This window comes from Berghia stephanieae, chromosome 7 (genome assembly GCF_034508935.2).
Source record: "Berghia stephanieae isolate SIO BIC M18660-M18661 chromosome 7, UCSD_Bste_1.3, whole genome shotgun sequence".
Classification (NCBI taxonomy): domain Eukaryota; kingdom Metazoa; phylum Mollusca; class Gastropoda; order Nudibranchia; family Aeolidiidae; genus Berghia; species Berghia stephanieae.
The window spans coordinates 8,004,458-8,027,221 of NC_088366.1; the positions used below are offsets into that span (position 1 = coordinate 8,004,458).

General features: G+C 36.9%; 1 protein-coding gene across 2 annotated transcripts; it reads left to right on the forward strand.

Annotated features, from left to right (window-relative positions):
- The first annotated feature begins 8,864 nt into the window (after positions 1–8,864).
- Positions 8,865–22,265, forward strand: LOC144976624 (F-box/LRR-repeat protein 8-like). 2 transcript variants are annotated; one of them, XM_078920921.1, is made up of 2 exons: positions 8,865–9,140; positions 14,893–22,265. In XM_078920921.1, exon 2 carries the CDS (start codon positions 14,918–14,920, stop codon positions 16,106–16,108), a length of 1,191 nt encoding a protein of 396 aa, XP_078777047.1. In that variant the 5' UTR covers positions 8,865–9,140; positions 14,893–14,917; the 3' UTR covers positions 16,109–22,265. The 2 variants fall into 2 exon arrangements, with proteins under 2 accessions (XP_078777047.1, XP_078777048.1); XM_078920922.1 differs by lacking the exon at positions 8,865–9,140 and adding an exon at positions 9,173–9,396.
- The last annotated feature ends 499 nt before the right edge of the window (positions 22,266–22,764 follow it).

Below are 22,764 nucleotides of genomic sequence, written 5' to 3' on the forward strand. Positions count from 1 at the left end.
TAGTAGTAGTAGTAGTAGTAGTAGTAGTAGTAGTAGTAGTATTGCACCACTGCTCTTTCAGAGACCCTGTTGTCATATTGAATTTGAATCTCACACAGCTACTAAGTAGAAGATAGGATCAGTTCTCATCACAGAGAAACCACCCTATGTTTTTTCATTGTCCAAGTCGACAGTCCATCTTAATTATTGAGCTTTATATAGCGCAATATCCACTAAATGTGCTCAAAGCGCTTTACAAGGGGTCCCTGGTCAACAGCAACATTTAACATGTAGGACGGGACATGCCGCCTGTTAGGCGATATTACAATTTTTCGGACAAAGACAACGCTGTTAATGACCAGGTACTCATTTTACACCTGAGTACGGTGAGAGAATGTGAGTAAAGAGCCTTTTCCAAGGACTCAACTATGCGTCGAGCGCCGGGCTCGAATCCAGGACCTTCCGATCCGAAAGCGAGTGTCATACCACTAAACCACATAGCCGCACATCTTAAGCGAAGAGAATTCTTTTTGCAAACTACTCAGAAGAAAAAGTAGGGAATATAACGTTGACATGCACACCACAACCCACACTTAATATGAAGAACCGTAGCAAACGGGTCCCTAATCTTGCTTTTGAGCGCGGTGTCCGCAAGGCGTACCGTACGATTTTGGACTCTCTACCTGCGGAGGAGTCGGACATCCCCGTTCAGTCCCGAGAAGTGGGTGTAGCCATTAGCGATGTAAAGAACGGCAAAGCAGCAGGGATAGACGGCATATATCACAATATGGTGACGCATCTGGGCCCCAGGGCACGGGCCTGGCTGGCAGAGACAATGTCTGACGTCCTTGCAAAAGGAAAGCTCCCACAAGTGTGGAAGCACGCAAAGATAGTTGCCATCCTGAAGCCCGGGAAACCGGCGAAGGAGGCCGACAGTTACAGACCCATATCTCTACTGAGCTGTCTTTACAAATTGTTGGAGAGCGTTCTATTAAACCGATGGGGGCCGGTCCTAGACTTTGCCCTGCCACCCGAGCAGGCGGGCTTCAGGGAAGTGAGGTGCACCACGGAACAGGTCATTAGCCTTACAGAGCATATTGAAGCAGGGTTCGAGAGGAAACAACAAACATGTGCGGTATTTATAGACCTATCAGCGCGTACGATGCGGTCTGTTGCGAAGGATTAATGCTCAAACTTGCAAAGATCATAAGGTGCAAAAAGACCTTGAAGTTGTTCTCTTCAATCTTGGGGGAAAGGCAATTCCACGTCGCTCTGGGAGACGCTACGAGTAAAGTAAGGAAATTGAAGAATGGGGGTCCCTCGGGGTTCGGTACTAGCGCCAATTCCTCCCTGAGCTGGGATACGAGGACGACTGGGCACTCGTTACTCAAAGTGTGGACCCGTCTCGAGAGCGTACTCAGTGAGGACGTCACCAGACTCAAATCCTACTTCGTCAAGTGATACCCGAAGATGAACACTTCAAAAACCGTGGCCACTGCATTCCACCTATGTAGTGCATGACACACCGGCAAACTGAACGTCCTCGTCGGGGACCAGCCACTCCAATATGAGCAGCATCCAAAATACTTGGGTGACTCTGGACCCAGCCTTACCTATCGGGTGCATCTCGAAGGAGTTGCCCGGAAGATAGAGAAACGCAACAGTCTTCTGAGGAAGCTGGCGGGATCGACTTGGGGCGCTAACCAAGCACTCCTGAGAACGTCCCCCCTGGCACTATGCTATTAATAATAATAATAATAATAATAATAATAATAATAATAATAAATAATAATAATAATAATAATAATAATAATAATAATAATAATAATAAAAATAATAATAATAATAATAATAGATCTTTATTGTCCATAAATATGGCAATTTGTCATTTAGTTACACTTGTTTTAACGTTGAACGATAACTGTAACATTGAACAGATATTTCACTCCTACTTATTTTCTCTCTCTCTCTCTCTCTCTCTCTCTCTCTCTCTCTCTCTCTCTCTCTCTCTCTCTCTCTCTCTCTCTTCCTCTCTTTCTTTCCCACGTGCGATATACACAACAGAAACATATTCATTTCGTTTTCAATTTGTTACAATTGTGGCACTTCGACACCAAAAATTATCATCAATATCAATTGGTCAGTTAATCTAACATTAAATAAATTAATCAGTTAATCAGTCAACTTATCAATCCTTGGTTTTTCTGTACCATATGAAATATTCAAAAATTTTATTGCTGATGGAACGAACGTTGATTTATACTTGTTAGTTCTACATTTAATCTGACAAAACCTTCTCCCAGATGGTAAAAGACTAAATTCATGGTTAAATATGTTTTTTATTGTTGGTAATTGAGAATGCTTTCCTTTCTATTGCTTTTCCATGAATTCTTTCTACTCCATCAAGAGGATGGTTTATTATTTTTGATGCCTCTTTGATAGATTTTGAAATTTTTGATTTATCTAAGTCGGCATCAGCCAAACCATATGGTGCAGCCAAACGCAATAAACACTTTTAATCAATGAGTCATAAACTCTTAACATAGTTTTCTTCCTTACTTGAAATGTTCTCAATTTCCTTAGGATGTATAATCTTTGGGCAACTTTCTTAGATATTATATTAATATGTTGAGAGAAATTGAAGGAACTATCAATGGTTATTCCTACATATTTAAAATAGTCAACTATCTCAACATCATCTTTACCGATCGTCACACACTTTAAGTCGTTTTTATTTTTTACACCAAACACCTGTTCTTTCGTTTTTTCAACATTTAATTCAAGCTGATTTTGTTTACACCAATCGGTGAATATATTTATTTGTTTGAAATAATTATTTTCGGTAACTTTATCTTTTAATAAGCCAAGAATATCAAGTATCATCTGCATATTTCACCATAAAACAATTTTCAAAGGATGGTCTGCAGTCGTTGGTGTATAAGATGCACAGGATTAGGGAACTCACGCAGCCTTGGGGACATCCGTTCGACAACGTTCTTTTGTTGGAGATATGTTCACCCAATTTTACACATTGCGGTCTATGGGTCAGAAACTCTTTATACCATTTAAAAGGTAGTTTGGAATATCCATGTTGCACAACTTTTGAAGCAAAATATCTGTGTTCATGGCATTAAAAGCTGACGAAAAGTCGACAAACAGGATTCTGGCGTAATTCGAGGGCGTTTGGTCAAGGTGTTTTGAGATCGAATTTGTGGCGGTTAATAGTGCGTCCTCTACACTGAGATGTTGCTGGTACGCAAATTGGTACGGATCTAGCAATTTCAGGTCATAACATTTTTGTAGGAGCTCAGATTTTAATATTTTTTTTTCTAAACATTTCATTACAAGCGATGTAAGCGCCACTGGACGGAAGTCGTTCAATACGGTCGGACAACGCTTTTTTGGAACTGGAACGACAATCGATGTTTTCCAAAGTACTGGCACTGATTGTTCATCGATTGACCTTTGAAATAGTTTTGTATAAGGTATAGCCAGTTGTTGGTGACAGTTTTCAAAATAGTTCCGGTAATGTTGTCTGGTCCTGGTGCTTTATGTTCTTTACATCGCCGGAAGAGGGAGTACGTGGAGTACTGTATTGCGCTCCAGTGTGGGGTAGAAGCAGAAACGTTGAGAGGGTTGATGTAAAACTTCGCAAGTCAATGCAAAAGTGTCAGGAACGCTGGTTAAAACGCCTAGATAATGGCAGCAATCCAATCTTCCGATGTCCGGAGGGAGACGATTAATAATAATAATAATAAATGGCATTTATATAGCGCTTTACCCCGTTGTCACAGGCTCTAAGCGCTTTACAGTGGGCGAGATTTGAACGTTGTCAACGAATCCGAGCATCTCACGTGTGACGGGAGAGAGTTCCAAAAATGGGGGGCCGAAAATTGAAAAGACTGTTCACCTATTTTACGCAATGGCTTAGGTTTGACAAGGATTGATCGGTCATTGCTTGACCTCAAGTTTCTATTGGGGACATATATGTTTAGAAGGTCTTTAATATAGGAGGGACTGTTCGTGCTCAGGGATTTGTAGACAACAGTACAAATCTTATAGGCAACTCTTTTTTCCACAGGAAGCCAATGTAACTCACGGAGAAGAAGAGTTGCTGACGGGTATTTTTTGTTATTGCGTACAATGAGCCTGGCTGCGTTATTTTGAGCAACCTGAAGTTTGCTAATTTTGTCTTTAGCTAAATTCGCCCAAAGGGAGTTACAATAGTCCAATTTAGATAAAACCAGGGAATTAATTAAAAGTTCTGTTATATGCTTCGGTATTAAATTACGAATTTTGCTTATTTTTTTCATTTCTATGTACATAGATTGTATGGTGTTATTCACATGGCTTGTCATGGAAAGATCTTTATCAATGATGACTCCAAGGTTGATTAAGGTAAACTGGCTAAATAAGATCACGAGAGAGAGGGAATGAGGATACCCCTCTGAAGCGCATTATGGACGGCGCCCCCGTTTCGAGCCGAAATAAGTCTCGGCAACCCTTGTATCCAGCTTCCCTGACTACGGACAAAGATGAATATACGAGATGGACGTCGGTTTGGACGAATTCAATCCCTCGTGGGGGCGGGGACATACACTCCTCTAAGCTTGGTGAGAAGTTGGCAGGCTTCGGTACCAGTAAGAGGAGACACTGGGGGGCTGCGAATCGGCTTCGGTCGAGGAGCTGCTCACAGCAACTGCGCTTCAACAGTGGGGACTTTCCACCTATCCCACATGTACCCGATGTGGGCAAGAACCCGAAACGGCAGAGCATCTAGTTGAACGGTGTGTTGTGACGATGCTACCGGACGGGTTCGCGACGGTGCACGAATGCGGACCGGACTTTGCTGATTGGGTCGATCGTCATAACATAGTAGAGTGAGAACCACAAGAAGCTGCTGCCCCACAGATTACACAACACCTAGTATGTGGGTAACCCCGAGGGTCCAAATTCTGCACACGTCACTTCAATGAGTACGCGTGTGTGACCTACATTTTTTATTTTGACGCGTTCGCACCGGCTACCAACCGAATCTTTAAAATTGAGTATCGGCCTAGGTGAACAGACAGTATGTAAGAGCTCCATGGTATCGGCCAACCGACTACAATCATTCTGTACCAATGGGTGTCCTCACTTGGTAACGGTCCTGAAACCACAGTGCTGCCTGGCGGGCTCAAGACGGTTCTTGAGACTGTAAAAGTTTTCTACAGATTGGGTCTATTGATCGTTATAATATTGGAATGTAATCATTATAAGTTGTTGCTTGTGAAAGAGAATTTTCCAAACATCCTTATCATGCAATTTTCATGAATGTCAGACTTTTTAAATTGCAAGTGTATTAATTCCATAGACTGACTTACTTGACTTAGATGCCTTTCGCGTCTCGACCGAAAGATCGGGTCGCCTTGGCTGTTTCCAGTATTTCCTGTGTGAGGTGTCTCCAATATTGCCGGTCCTCTGCTAGGGTTCTCAGATTTTCAAGGTCCCCTGCCGTTATGAGACTAATGCTTTGTCCAAGTGTTGTGAGGTTTTTGTTTAGGATCACAGGGAGTGTTGTGATCGGTCTTCCTCTGAAAAGGTTCCCGTGTTTTTGGAAGTATCCCGACATGGCTTGGTTTGCTGGTATGTTTTTGTCCCTGCGTAGTATGTGACCGAAAAGTTGCCATCGTTGTTGTAAAATGTCAAGGGAGATTGGTCTTTCTTTTGTGATCTTATAGAGTGATTCATTTGAGATCTTTTTGGGGTATTTGATGTCCAGTACCCTTCTTAGCTGTGTGCGATGGAAGGCATCCAGATGTTCTTCTTCGGATTTTGTCAACGCCCAAGTGCCGCAGTTATACAGAAGTACCGGTTTTACAAGAGCATGGTACAGTTTCAGTTTGGTTTTTCTCTTTATTTTGTCACCTCTAATCCATACATTGGTGAGTTTACTGAGTGCGGCGTTTGATAGCTGTTTTCTTCTTTGTACATCCTCGGTGTCTCCAATTAGTGAGCCGACTTTCTTTGTTCTTTTCCATTCCTCTTTGTTCCTCGATATTGTTGTAAATTCGGTTTTATTGGCATTGACTTGGAGGTTATATTTCATGAGGGTATTTTGTATGATGTCTATATTTGCTGGTGTTGATCCAATAAAATCGACATCATCTGCATAGGCGATTTCTCTAGGGATTGCATTCTCAATATGAGTCGTTGGTTTTGGAATGACTTTTCGAACTTCTTTCAGAGCGTGTTCTAAGTATATTGTGAACAGAATCGGGCTCAGACTATCTCCTTGGGGGGTCCCGATGTTACTTTCGAACTGCGTCTGTTTTGTGGCCCCGTATATCCTTGGTTGTATCTTTGTGTTGCTGAGGAGAAATCGGATTATTCGGAGCTCGTCTTCGTCTACTATTTCTGTTAATATCTCCAAAAGTTTTCCTCTGTCGATCGTATCAAAGGCTGCGGACATATCGATTCCGGTTATTGTTATGGATATGTTTTCTTTGAGTGCCTTTGCTGCCAACCATTTATGTGTCCATACAACGTCCGATGTGCTTCGGTCTTGGCGAAACCCGCTTTGGCTATGTGATAGGTATTTTTCTATTTTCGGTCTAATTCTGTTGAGGACAATAGTTGACAGTGTTTTTCTTATGGTATTCAGTAATGTTATTGGGCGCAGGTTGTTTACGGGTCCTTTCGTTTTTCCTGGTTTTTGTATTGTAATTAGGACACCGCTGTTAATGTCCCAGTCTTTGTGTGTTGAGAATGTTTTGTTCATTATGTTTGCAATGCTCAGATCCAGGGAGAGTGTACCGCATTTCAGCAATTCAGCGGGAATTTCATCTTCGCCTGGGGATCTGTTATTGTTTAGGCACTTTATGCTATTTCTAACTTCAGTTGTTGTGATGCGGTTGTTTAGGTCTCTAGGGTTTCCTGAGAAGGGCGATATTTGTGAGACTTGTTTGTGAAATTTCTGCTGGAAGTGGTCAGTTACAATGTCAAGGATATCGTTGGGATTTGTTGTCTGTTTGCCAAATTTATCCTGTAGTTTTGGGTTCTCGAATGGTTTTCGGTTCAGAGATTTCGTCGCTTTGAACATAGACGATGCGTTATTTTTGGACTTTTCTATGTCTTCCACTTTTTTGTCTAATTCCTCGTTTCTGTGTTTTATTGTAAGTGATCGAATTGAATGCAGTATTTTGTTTCGTTCCGTTTTCAGGTTTATTATTTCTTCCGAGTCTTTCGTGTTTTGTATCCTGATCCTAAGTTCTTTTTGTTGCCGCGATAGATCGTTAATAGCGATGTTAGGCGTTCGATTTGGTTTGTTCTTAGTTGTATTAATAGAGCCTGCACTTTCTTCCCCCGCATATTTCATTGCCGCTTGCGTCTCTTTCCATTCATTGTTTGGATTGCTGTTTTGCTTTATTTTAAATAGACTTGAGTTAAGTTCATATTGGTAATGAATGCGACATTCTCGCTCATTTACTATTTTTGCCGTGTTTATTTTGACTGCGGTTTTACCTTTCTGTCTTCGTTGTCTGTACACATTTATGTTGAAATTCGTTTTTACAAGTTTGTGATCGGATGTTAGCAGTGTACCACCGTATGATCGCGAGTTGGTTGAGTAGTGTTTATGGCGGTGTCGACATATGATATAGTCTATTTGGTTGTGTATTGTTATCATTTTGTCTTGGGTTTGGTCTTTCCTTTGTCCTACCCATGTTGTCTGGTGTCTTGATGGGTGGTTGAAAGCACTGTTTGTTATGAAAAGTTTTCTCTGTTCACAGAACTGGACTAATTTTTCTCCGTTATCGTTACGTTTTCCTTTTGAGTATGATCCTAAACATAGTGTGTCACTGTCGAGACGTTTTCCTACTTTGGCATTAAAATCTCCAGCAATTATTAATATTGATTTGTTTCCTATTTTGTTCAGTGTATCGTCTAGGTCTTTGTAAAATTTATCAGTTTCCTCTGGGTATTGTTTTGCGCGATGACTTGTTGGTGCGTAAACATTTACGATTGAGATAGTGAACGTCTTCTTACCGTGATCGTCTTTATTATCGTTATTCTGGTTCCTTGAATTGATCTTACACTTAAGCTCAAGAACACATATTCTGTCCGAAACATTCCATTCGTCACTAGTCAAATCCCTGCAGTTTTTATTTATGAGAAATCCACATCCATAGTGAGGTGAACTGGAAGCAAAGCACAGCAGTCTGTGACCATTTATTGTTTGGTCGACGCCATCTTGGATCTTCGTCTCTTGTAAACACAACACATCGATTTTATAACTTTCTAAATCTTGACACAGTTGTTCCTTTCGAATGTTACTTTTAATAGATCTTAAGTTAAAAGTTCCAATATTAAGATTAGTCCACATCAGGTAAAAATTAAAGATTCCACACAGTGAATAAATAGAAACATAAGACTATCCACTGAGCCGAAGCTCAATGTCAACAGGTGTCAGCCATGTTGTCCGCAATGTACCATAGACTCTGTTCCGATAATAAACATCGTTATATTTTTGAAATCATTTGTTCTTTTAAGCATATTCTTTCATCATTCCAATACCTTATAGAAGTAACGAAATTGACGCCACCCGGTTATTGTTATTCTTTTAAAATACCCATGTTGAGGATTAGTTCTCACACAGTTTTGTATGTTAGTACGTTAATCCGGCTGGCGAATGTTGTATTTTCCCAAGCGCATAGCACAAAATTGTATTTTAATTCGTTAAAAAAAACCCAACTTCATGTGTCTTTTTGTTCTGGATGCTTCATTGTATCTTCTGGCTTAAATTTGGAACGAAAGTTCATTACTGGTTTTTTTTTTCGACATTCCACACTTTTTTACAAACAAAAAAATGTTGACAATAATTTGTTTCCCAATAATTGCAACTCAGAGGTGGATGTTAATTTTACGAAACGAAATAAAGATTTACTTATCATGCATACTATGGATTTAGTACTGATATCAAGTATTGAATACTGACTTGATATTTGCCCAGACCTAAGTGCCTCACCTCACTCAACTTGAGTAAACAAAAATGAAAGTTTGCAAGTCTTTTAAAGGGGTTACTTTGTAAATAGATTATATGGTTTTCATCATCTCAAACCAAGCACCCATCAAAGCCCAAGTAAGAACAGCAGTGGGAGTTCGGTGTCATCTTAGATTTGAAGGTAAAGAATGTTTGCTTGCATGCATGAAGTTCTCTTTTATTTCTATGTCTATCACTCTATCTCAGTTCAGTCCGATCTAGAGTTCTCCTCCTAGAGTAGAGTCATACCATAACAATAACAACATTTTAAACTCAAAAACTGACTGCAGGGGTTGTTCAGTACTGTATTGAATAATGATTCACTTTGACGTGATGTTTTATGTCGGAGTCGGAGGTGCATTTTTGTGACAGTGTGCATCAAATTCATGAAGGCGAAGGTGCATCGTTTGTCTTATTTCTAAAATTTCTTATACTTATAAACTTATTTTAGTTTTAGTTATTAGTATTAGCAGGTTCGCATGATCGAGGTAGGTTTTTGGATTTGATTACATGAACATAGTGTATTTTATTAGTTTAGTGAGTAGCAGCTGTGGGGGAGTAGACTTGTAACCCACCTCACCTCGTGGCTGGAAATTGCCGTGCGCGTTTCTTTGCTTCAATGTCAATATCAATAATAAAAGTAAAAGATTAAAAGATACATAACTAGCTATAACTATAACTTTGTTTACTATTAATTATATGTAGTTATTTTGGTATCATTCTTTTCGTCTTTCAATTTTATTTCATAGTATAGTGCCAAAACGAGGAAAAAATTTCAGGTGAGGCCAAAATTTAGTAACGTAGTGTTTTTATGCACCTCCGTTGACGGTAGGCAGTTTAGTGAGCAGCAGCAGTGGCAGTCAAATTTTGACCCAACTCGCTCATAGGAAAGTTGTGACTGGAAATTGCCGTTCGCGTTTTGGGGGGTTCATTTAAAGATGCATAACTTCGTTATAAAGAGGAATATCGCAGATATTTTGGTATCATTATTTTCGTCTTTCAATTTCCTTTTAAGTGGTGCCAATTAAGGAAAGTTATATGAAGTTAAAATTTGGCAATTTTCAAATGCATTTATTTTTTTATTTACCGCGTGTGTTTTTAAAATTTAAACGCTTGTTTTTATAATAACATCTAAACTTTATTCATGCCAAATTTCAGGACTCTATATCGATGCGCAGACACCTTTTAACTCTGCGTCGAAATGCCTTGTTTACATCATGGCTGCCGGGCGATATCGATATTCATATCGATATTTTAGATTTAGTTATGTATTATGTTAAATTTAGTCCATAATATTTTCAGTACTATTATTTACTATGTTTTTATTTTGAAATACATACTTTCCAACTTTATTTATAGGCATTTTATAGTTTTTGTTTTAAAAGTTCGTATATTTCTTCTCTTTGTGAAATCCGATATTAATAATATCGATATTTTAAAACTACCAATTGCTTTAATTGAATTTTATTTTACTTTGCCATCAAGTCATCAAGTTTCTTTCCCATATGTTTAGATATGTTTGTTATCATTTGTATCCATATTCTAAAGGCCTTAGCCTTAATAATTATTATGGTAAGAAGTTCTATTAGTTTTGACACCCCCATACATTGAGAGAGAAGGGGGGGGGGGGGAGAAAATTGTATTAATTGTCAATTCAAATGATGTAATAGCAATAAACCCAAAGTGGTTCAGCATAATTTTTTAAAGTATTAAAAGCCAGAACTTTCCTTCTATTATACTAGGGAATCTGTTTCAATTTATTTGAACTTTTTCAATCTACCATTTTATTTATATGCAATTAAATTGCCATAGGTAAAAATAAACTCATTATGTCATTACACAACATGTTTATATCTTTTCATTTACATACTCTCAAACCCTTTTTTATTCTCTATGTATTAATTAAAAGAGGGTAATTATTTGCAATTGTTTCAGTGAGATATTGGGGATAAATCCAAAAGTGATAGAGCAAATTCTTTCTTACGTCTAGCCGAGTTTTTGATTATGTAACATTTGCGTCATATTATGTAATCATGTGTTAATTTGAACTGTTTATCTTCCTCTTTATTAATGTAAATGCATTGTCCTCGATAAGACGAGCATTTTGGTATACAATATATGATAAGAACTCCATATTGACTGTTTTAACCATTTTTTATTAACATCACGCGATTTCGGTCACAACTTTGCAATGGTAATTTTGGAGTAAAAACGGTCTGAAATTTCAGACTTTGAACTGCCGTAACTACATTTCTAATCAAGATAGAAACAAATTTCAAACTGTTTTGTAATCTGTGTTGCCAGCTCTTTCATATGACATTGGTTTCAAGTGTGTGAGGTACATTTAGAATTTCTATTAAACTCCCTAGTTGACGGTGTATTTTAACGGATCGTTTTTATACACCTCCGTCACGCATGCGCATTCCACCCAATTTCATTAGCGATATTGTGTTTCTTCATTTGGACATGGCGAAAGTTATATTGTGACATCTGTAGGATGTCTTTGTTAATAAATTTATATAAAAATATTAATAATTTAAAAAATCGAAATATAAAACCAGAAAATAGAAGTTGCATTGAAGGTAAAATAATATTTTAGAAAGACCTTATTAAATGTGATGAACAGTCAGGTGGCTCAGTAGCGCAGTGGACAAGCTGTCAGACTCCAACCTAGAAAGTACCCGGTTCGATTCCCAATGGTGACTTTTTTTTTTTTGGATTTTCTTTGTTTTTGTTTGCTTTTTTTTTTTTTTTTTGCTTTTTTTTTTTCAAAAACTTTTTATCATGTTTTTAAAAAATACTTCGATTTTAATTATCTAAAATTATTTATTTATTTGAGATCAGTATTTGTGTGTCATGTTTCTTTTTACTTTTGATTTTTAAAATTATTGTTATTATTCTTTAATTTATTATCATTGTACATCGGTAATCACTAAGCAGCGTGCTAAACTACAATCTAAAACTATTTAAACCTCATGGACGTATGCAGCAACAACTTTACCATCACCGCCAACGGAGGTGCATAAAAACGGTGCGTTTTTGTACACCTCCAACGGAGGTGTATAAAAACGCCACCATTTAGTAATTTTCAAATTTCCAGCATGGGTTTTTCATTTTTTAAATAATAAATACAAACGTTTTCATGCCGAATTTCAGGGCTCTTCTAATCTATGCGCAGTCTCTGCCGAAATGCAACATGTACCTATTATTTTTTTTTATTTAGTCCATGTTTTCAGTTTTAATATTTGCCCTCTCCTTACCAACTTGGAAAATCGTCATATTCGTTACGATCGACGATATAACCAACATTTTCCTTATTCAGATTTCTTTTGTACATCACAAAATTTAAAGAAAATGAACAGTGGGTTGTCAAGAACTTACTGCTATTGTATTTGAGTGATAAAAAATCTATTTTTGTGTTAGTTGGGTGTGAAGTTTTAGGGAAAATCTTGAAAATGGCTGGTAAGGAGAGAGTTAAGGAATAAACCAAAGTGGTTTAGTAGAATTTGTAAAAGCCATAACTTTCCTTCCAATTAATTAAAATACACGTGCAAACTGCCTTGTGAGAATCCTTTTCAATTTGTATGAGCTTCATGATATAGGCCTATGTGTCCTTTTTAAAGTTTGGCTCAAATACTTCTTTATTCTATTTATTCAATCACAGAGTGGAATTATTTGCAATTGTTTCATTGAGATTATATTATAGGGATAAAATATAGCAAGCAATATATTAATGGCACGCAATTTCGATCACAACTTTCCAATGGTAATTTTGGGGTAAAAATCGGTCTGAAAATTCAGACTTTGAGCTGTCATAACTAGATTTCTAATCAAGATAGAAACAAAATTCAATCTGTTTTTAATCAGTGGTACTTGATTCTTCAAATGATTTTGGTTTCATGTTCAAGAGTTAAATTTAGAATTTTTTGTTAAACTGCACCTTGGCATTGAGAGTGAGATTACAGCCTCTTGGTACAAAAACTCCACCGCAGTCGCCGCCATCACTTTGTGTAGTGGGAGACCCAAATTTGTCACCTTGACCTAATCGGCTATTGTATAGTAGTTGAGTTGTAATGACTGGGATGAGAGTGTAGTGACTAACTTTGATTGGGGTAGTTCAAGTTATTGGATGGTCCTGCAATTAATAGTTGACACATTGTTGGGTGTTAAGTGGTAGAGTACACAACCTCTGGCGATCCAGCATATATAATTACTAATGCTAACAATGCCAATAATACTGATCACAAGACCAGTGGTGCCAACCTTACTTTAAAAATGCGTATTTTTACGCATTTTCATTAATTGTAGACATTTTGCTGAGGATTGTACACATATGAAATTTCTATTATTTAAATTTAAGCATTTTTAGCATTCTCACTTTTCTGGTTTACATTCTTAAACATAAGTCAACATGTTTCCTGACCCAGAAGTTCATGAAGTGAGTTCAATATAATATTATCTGGCTGGGCCATATCAGATTATACATGGATCTGGAAGTTGATACAACTATATGGTCTATAAAAGTGTAAGCTTATTCTTTAATTTAAATGTTGATTATATTTACTGCTAGTATGGTCTAATTGCCCATTATCAGATTTAGTGCTAATTATCGTTTTTGCAAAATTGCACGCATTAAAAAAATATCCTACTCATTAAGGCTCTCCATTGTACACATTTAACCATGGGCTAGGGTTGGCAGCACTGCATGACCCTCAACCACGTCATTTTTTACTCCCTTTATGTTACTTTACATTTTTTTAAAAATTGTCTTACGAAATTTCCAAATCCCTTTTTCTTATCATTCAGAGTTAACTGCCATTTTTGTCATTTATTTATCAACTTAAAAGAGGAAAATATTTTTCTTAATTGCCTCTTTAAATGTAGCTATGTGGTCTTGTGGTATGACACACTTTTGGATAGGAAGGTCCTGGGTTCAAGCCTAGCTCGGCAACCACACACTTTTTAGGGTCATAGAATACACTTTTCATTCTGGGAAGGTTGGCAGGTCTGACATTAATTTTAATCATTCATGCTCACACTCTCACAAGTAACCAAAAAAAATCTTAAGAAGGGAAACCGTTCTGGGAATTAGAGATCAAAAGTTTATTTTCCCGAGCATTCAGGGAAATAGTCACTTCGTAAAAAAAAAAAAATCCCTGAATGTCAACCTTTTTAGTATGCTTAAACCTGTAGAGTTTTTATGCTGAGGCAACTGGGTGGGTTCTTGACCTCCAGTAGTGGGCAGGGAGGCACTGACTGTGTCTTCAATGTCTTTGTGTTTTGGATTGAGATTACTTGGTCCTGTTCTGGCTTTGGCCGGATGCCCTTGCTGAAAGGGAAACGGGCAAATGTATAGATATAATAGAGATAATATTATTTTTACTTGTAAACCATCTCTCTGTTATACACTGTATTATGTTTTGTTTAGATTTTATATATGATGTGTAAACATTTGACTGTGTTCCTGTTAGTAGTCCCTACTGTGCTTGTGTCTGAATGAGACTTTTAAGTGATCTCAAACTTTGATAGTGTGCTCTTGGAATTTACATGTTTCCTATTTGAACAAATTCCCCTTTGTCTTACCTTTTCTTGGTTACTTTAATTGTAATTCTAGAACTTTTTATTGTCCCATTTTCTTCCTTTTCACTGGCGCTGATATGACCTTAATGTGTTGCAAGCGCTGTAAAAGTCTTCTTGAAAACAAAAGCATAAAAAACATGAGTAGCAGTAGTAGTTAGGGTATACCTGGACTCAAATCTCTTTTCATTAATTAGGTTTTGCTGTTGGTATGTCATTTTTACAGTAATAAATTACATACTGACTGAATGTTCTATTATGTTTAACAGAGACTTAGTTTGATCACCTCACTTTTTTTTTCCCATTTTCTTCTTCAGATCGCATAAGTGCAGACCTTTAGCTATGGACGAGGAATTTTATAACTGGGCACACTTACCCAGTCCAGTTCTTGCACATGTGTTTTCATTTGTCCCGCCATTTGAGAGGGGCAGTATAGCTGCAGTATGTAGGAGCTGGAATGAAAGTCTTGATACTCCTATGATATGGAGACGACTTGTTTGTTCATTTTTCTCCCCGTCTGATGTAAGAATTCTCCATTTCATTAAACGGTTTGGGCATTATGTGACTTACCTTAGACTTGAACTTTATCAACATGGGAAAGCAAATCGAAAGAATGCTTTGAAGTTAATAGACATTTTAAGCCACTTCACAGGTATAAATATTAAATTGACCCATTTTTCAATTCGTTTCAAAGGCGAGAATCCACTTTTTTATGCTGGCGTGGAATTTACGGAAAGTTTGATAAAACTTTTCGACACTATCGGGGAGAGGAGAGAATTTTCAAAAATTAGACATTTGAATTTAAGTGGTCTTCAAGTCATATTGACAGACCCATTTATTGACAGTATTTCATTGAATTGCTTTGAATTGGATTATCTTAACATCCTCAACAGAGTGTTGGTTTGCAAACTTACCCCATTTTGCATTGGGAGACTGGTCTCGCGTTGTAGGAAACTTACCGTACTCCACACATACGGCATAACTGTTAACGACTCTGTTCTCGGAAGCTTTACAGAAGAAGGTCGTGCAAAATTAACAAGATTGGGTCTTGTTTGTCGAAGAGAAAACAAGTATAGTAAAGACATTTCAACAGGAGCTTGGTACGATTTAATTAAAATGAATCCAGATTTGAGAGTTGAGTTTGGATTTGACCACACATGCCCACATAGTCGGATAGCGCAAATAATGAAGCCAGGGATCCCTGTTGTAGAGCTTCATCTGGCAACATTTTCTACCATTTATCCGGAAATTCGTTTAGCGACACGTTACTACAGTAAATATTTAGAGAGAGTCGTCGTGCATACAAGACCATCAGAGGAATTGGACTATGCCATTTTATCTCTGGCTGAAAGTTGCAAGAATCTCCGCGTGCTGTATATTTATTGCATTGTTAACAGGGCAGTTATTGACAGAGTCCTTTCCTTACATCCAAAGATGGAACAACAAGGTTCTTATATCTTGAAGTCATTTGTGGAACGAGGGCCATGGACACTTGAAATGGAGGACGTAGATGTATTGAGTTTGGAACTTTGATAAATTGATTTTCAAAAGGGAAATAACTTTTTTTTTTTTTTTTTTTTTCTTATGTGTCCCAAGAGCTCTATTTGTGGAACATTTAAATAGCTATGCAGGATATTTATATGTCAAGACTAATTAAATTGTGGTCTGTGGGTAGGGTCTTTTGACCTCCCTTGGTGGGCAGGAGGTCACTTGTTGTGTCTTCTATCCCCCCGAAATTTGTTTTCTGAGTTGCTTTCTGTCTTTGTCTTGGAGTGGGATTATTTGATTTCGTCCTTACACATGCCAGAGTCCTTGGCTGAGGAACAGTCGAATATAAAGAGTTAGTTTTGGGTTTTTTTTTTCTTCTTGTAACTCATCCATCTCTTATGTATTGATAGTTGTATTTTTGCTTTGTATTGAACGCGTAATCCACTAAGTAGGAACCTGTGCTGGTCTCCTGATGAGTCTTTTAGGTATACTCCAACCTTAGGACATTGATATTCCCTATTTGAATTATTCCTCCTAATCAAAATTTGACTTATATGCTTTAATTTGTATTTCATGAGTTTGTCTATCCTACTTTCTTCCTTTTACCGGCACTGATATGACCTAAATGTGTCGCGGGCGTGTAAATCCCTTAAAAACTAAAACAAATCGATGACCCAGTGTCTCAAATCAGAATGATATCGGAGTGATTTTAGAGTCAAATGTATTAATTTGTGTTGAGTTGTTTTAGTTTTATTGAGGACTTTGGATATGACTTTACTTAACTTGGCTTAAGGCCTTAGGCTTCCTAATCATCCAATTGCAATGTCTTAACTGCCTCTCTTATCGTCTGTGTCAATTCTTTCCTCAGTTCACAGACTTTTGCTGCAGATACTAATGGCAGATCATGTGATCCACAATGTTGTCAAATTGAATATGGTCTTTCTGAAAATCTTTCTATGGATTGCACAATGTCTTATGTTTGGTCAAATTGAATATGGTCTTTCTGAAAATCTTTCTATGGATTGCACAATGTCTTATGTCTGGTCAAATTGAATGTGGTCTTTCTGAAAATCTTTCTATGGATTGCACAATGTCTTATGTCTAGTCAAATTGAATATATGGTCTTTCTGAAAATCTTTCTATGGGTTGCACAATGTCTTATGTCTGGTCAAATTGAATATATGGTCTTTCTGAAAATCTTTCTATGGATTGCACAATGTCTTATGTCTAGTCAAATTGAATATATGGTCTTTCTGAAAATCTTTCTATGATTTGCACAATGTCTTATGTCTGGTCAAATTGAATGTGGTCTTTCTGAAAATCTTTCTATCGACGTTGAACATATAGTATATCCAGTGTACCATAATTCTTTGACTCATAATTATACTTATGTGTTACTGATAATCCTACACGGTGTGTATAAAGTATAAAGTCTGGAAACGATGTAATTATACAATTACAGTGAAACCTCGTTATAACAGGTCCGGGTAAAAACAAGTATCCAGTTATAACAGGTGTTTATTTTTAAGCCCCATATTTTTTTCTCATTCTGTGCCTTTAGTAAAATTTACCTGCTATTGCAGGGACTTTTAACTTTTAAGAGTCTAATTTTATATGAATATAATAACAGGGGCGTCAAAATCCACTTAATATCTCCAAATTCAATTATTTAGCCCACACTACGCTCAGGTATGCCTACAGCTATAGGCAATGGAGAGCTGTGTGTGTGTGTGTGTGTGTGTGTGTGTGTGTAAGCTACTTACTACTATGCATCGTTTTCAGTTTAACATTGGCCTTGCTGCAGGTAGACAATGTATAGCACAAAACAGACAGACACACACACTCATGCACACATAACGGCCAGCTTAAAAGAGAAAGAGAGAGAGGTATTACAAGTAAAAAAAAAAATATTCAATGGGAGCGATCTATATAATATGCGCTTGGCAAAGAAATTCACAACATTGCCATCCTAAAGTATAACGGACCAATACACGAAACTTTGTGTAACCATGAACTTTTTTAGTCTGGTTAATACAGTTATGTGAGAATTACTCATAACCGTGGATGGCAAAAAACATTAACAAAGACCCGAGTGACGTCATCTTCGTTCTATCTATAGAAAGAGCGAATTGATGTCGCTCAGATCTTTGTTATTGTTTTTACCAGCCATTTTTATGAGTAGTTCTTACTAGAAATTGCATTAATCAGACTCAGACTATAAATATTTAATTTTACACATTGTTTTGTGTTTTGGTAAGTTATATCTGGTTGGCAGGTGTAAGAGTTTTTAAACTAAATACATAGCATCAATATTCAGGTTTTCACATGGTCGAGTCATCGATCACATGTTTTTTTGGGGTTATTTTCCTGTCCAACGATTGGATGTTTCTTAATGAATGTAAACTACATCTATCCAGACTTTGTGGACACCTTGTATAAAAGTCCCAGACTTTGTGGACACCTTGTATTAAAGTCCCAGATTTTGTGGACACCTTGTATAAAAGTCCCAGACTTTGTGGACACATTGTATTAAAGTCCCAGATTTTGTGGACACCTTGTATAGAAGTACTTGTTTAACTTTTTATCACAGTATTATTACCATAGAACTTTCATGTAAATCTTTACCCCTTTGTATCCATACAACCTATGGCTTGAATGTAGTACATGTAAAATTAGATCTTGAGGTGCTTATTTATCCAAAATATGTGGACATCCTATATATATTACATTTTATCACAGTACCGTTTATTATTATTATTATCGAAGAACTTCCTTGTGAATCTTTACCTCTTCCTATGCTTATTTACTGGGTGGGGTTCCTACCTCCCATAGTGGGCAGGGAGGTACTTATTGTGTCTTCTATCCCCCTATATCTGTTTTCCAACTTGCATTCTGTCTTTGTCTTGGAATGAGATTTCTTGATTTTGTTCTGGCTTCGAGGGAAACAGTCAAATGCATAGTTATTGTTTTGGGAGGTGATATTTTTTTCCTTGTAAATCATCTCTCTATTATGTATTATTATATTTGTTATAATTTATAATGTGAGCATTTGAGTGTATTCCTCTTAGTGGGGACCATGCTTGTGTCCAGATGAAACTTATTGGTGATCTCAAACTAAGTACATTGATGGTATTCTCTTGGAATCTACATCTGCTCCCTATTTGTTCCCAGTTCCCCTTTGTCTTACTTCTTCTTGGATGCTTTAATTGTAATTCTAGAACTTTTTACTATCCCATTTTCTTCCTTTTTACTGGCGCCTTTTTACTGGCGCTGATATATCCTAAATGTGTTGCAAGCGCCGTAAAACCATTAAAAAACAAAAACATATGCTTATTTACAGTCTATGGCTTGAATGAACAAATACAAAGTATTGAAGTGCTAATTTATTCACGTTGTATTTCATGTCCCTATATTTTATCACAGTATTCAGTGAATATGTTATAGCACTGTGAATTTCACAGTGCTATAACATATTCTAACTCTTACCATAAAACTTTCATGTGAATTTTAAAGCCTTCGTATGCATCTCTGTAGTCTGTGACATGAATGAACAAATACAAACAAGTATTAAGTGCTAATTTGTTCACTTTGTGGATATCATTATCATGTCCCCACATTTTATCACAGTATTCACGGTGCTATAAAATACTCTTACCGTAGAACTTTCATGTGAATATTTACCTCTGTGTATCCTGTAGTCTGTGGCATGAATAACGATATAACAATAAATACAATGAAGTACAATTTATATGCACCCAGATTTTGTGGACACCCACCCTGTATAGTGATTTTTATCAATGTAGAGTAGAACTTTACTGTGAATCTTTAGCTCTTCAAGTCTATCCCGACAGTCGATGGCTTGTATGAATAAACAAATGAATATATATAGAATATGAACTGCTATATATGTATGTACCCAGAAAAGTAGAGTACGGTGGGGGCTGTCTGAAGCCTGAGATCGTGAAAATACTAACGAAAGAGAGTGAAAATGGAGAGAGGCTTCTGATGGGAAGAGTACAGACATGGACGTTTCGGGCACATCCCCTTCGTCGGCATAACAATACAATAAACGTCAATTGTCTGTATTATTGTCATTCAAACAAAGCCTCTCCATTTTCAGTCTTTCGTCAGTATGTCTTACAGTGAATGACATAATCAGTCGGATGGTGAAACGGTTTGAACTGAGATACAATTGCCAAGTTAAGTTAGCTGGTCAATTTGTATCAAAAACTAGTTATTGTCATAAATAATTAAATCAACCCTTTTGTACGTCTTCGAGAGATAATCAAATTGAAAAATTGTGAAATTTTAGAAAAGTTGCTGGATACCTTTCCCATACATCTGACCATAACTTCATGAAAAATCACCCGATTTACTTCAATTAAAGATTAAAATGTTCTGGAGAGCATATTCTTTCAGAAAATGCAAAATATGTAAATCCAAAATGTTCACCTTCCGACTGATTATGTCATACACTGACATCCTGTAAAGTACTTTTATTTTTTACTACAGCTATATCTATATCTATATTTTACCTTAGTACTTTCATGGGAGTCGTTACCCCTTTCTCTATGATATTCTAATTCTGTGTTTAAAATGTTTGTACTGCTTTATTTTAGAAACTAATTTTAATGTTTATACATCTAGATATGTATGTATTTTATATGCACTCTATATTTATATATTTTTTTATAAACGGTGTCCCATCATCTCAATTTGGTACTACGAGTGTTGTGTGGTTTTGAAATAACTCTTTGATGTCTATTCTTCTTACTGTATCTTCTACCCCCCCCCCCCCCCCCCCTCCCCCTATATCTGTTATTCAACTTGCTTCCTGTCTTTGTCTTAGAATGAGATTACTTGGTTTTGTCCTGGCTCTTGCCGGATACACTGGCTGAGAGGGAAATTGTCAAATGTATAGTTAATTTTGGGAGGTGATATTTTTTTCCTTGTAAATCATCTCTCTTATTCACTACCCCCCCTGTTTACTTATTATATATGATTTGTAAATATTTGAGTGTGTTCCTCTTGTGCTTGTGACTGGGTGATCTCAAACTAAGTACTTTGATAGTGTGCACTTGGAATCTATATCTGTTTCCTATTTGAACCAATTCCCCTTTGTCCTACCTTTTCTTGGGTGCTTTTAATTGTAATTCTAGAACTTTTTACTATCCCATTTTCCTCCTTTGACTGGCGCTTATATGACCTTAATGTGTTGCAAGCGCTGTAAAACCCTTAAAAACAAACTATTTGTATTAGTAGTAGTAGTAGTAGTAGTAGTAGTAGTAGTAGTAGTAGTAGTAGTAGTAGTAGTAGTAGTAGTAGTAGTAGTAGTAGTAGTAGTAGTAGTAGTAGTATTTTTTCTGGGTGGGGATCCTGACCTCCCATAGCGGGCAGGGAGGCACATAGCGTGTCTTCTATACCCATATATCTATTTTCCAACATGCTTTCTGTCTTTGTCTTGGAATGAGATTACTTGTTTTTTTTCCTGGCCCTGGTCGGAGTCCTGGCTGGGGGGGAAACAGTCAAATGCATAGTTATTGTTTTGGGAGGTGATATTTTTTTCCTTGTAAATCATCTCTCTGTTATGTATTATTATATTTGTTATTTTTTAATGTTTTATGTAGGCATTTGAGTGTGTTCCTCTTTGTTGGATTTTGTGCTTGTGTCCGGATGAGACTTATAGGTGGTCTCCAAACTAAGTAGGTACTTTGATAGTGTGATCTTGGAATCTACATCTGATCCCTATTTGTTCCCAGTTCCCCTATTTCTTAATTTTTCTTGGGTGCTTTATTTGTAATTCTATAACTTTTTACTATCCCATTTTCTTCCTTTTTACTGGCGCTTATATGACCTTAATGTGTTGCAAACGCCGTAAAACCCTTAAAAACAAAACAACATAGTAGTATTTTAACTCAATACGACGTAATGCTATTTTGAGACTATGGGTCACTTTATGGTGGCGGGTCATTTAATGATATTGATATTATTTTTAATCAACTTTCCTGTATTTGTATTAGAACATTTTTGATAATTTATTATAGATTATGTAGACTCTATAGGTACTTACCCTGATGTTCAAAGTTTGTTTTAATTTGTGTGTGTCACATTATTATTCTTTGTAATAAAGTTCTTGATTTTATATTTTCTTTTGTTTGTTTAAAAGTATTTAAGAAAAAGGAAAACCAACTCCGAAGAAGCTTATGGAACTTGTGAGATGTTTTGTTTTTTTTATTTAGGATTTATTCCAAGGGTGTCAGCCGCAGTGTCTCAACACACAGTGAGGCTTTTGGGTCTTGATCTGGAATGGGGTCTCTGGATATCGTCTGGACCCCTCTTTCTATCTCTTGTATCTCTTTTATATCATTTTGTCTTTACCATTAGCCTTTTGGGTCTTTGGGTGTCTCCGGACCCCTTTCTCTACATTTTGTACTTGTATCTTTCTAAATCATTTTGTCCTTACCATGTGTGGCGTTTGGGTCTTGTTCTGGAATGGGGTCTTTGAGTATCGTCTGGACCCCTCTTTCTTTCTCTTGTATCTCTTTAAATCATTTTGTCTTTACCATGAGCCTTTTGGGTCTTGTTCTGGAATGGGGTCTTTGGGTATCGTCCGGACCCCTCTTTCTATCTCTTGTATCTCTCTAAATTATTTTATCTTTACCATGAAGCTTTTGGGTCTTGTTCTGGAATGGGGTCTTCGG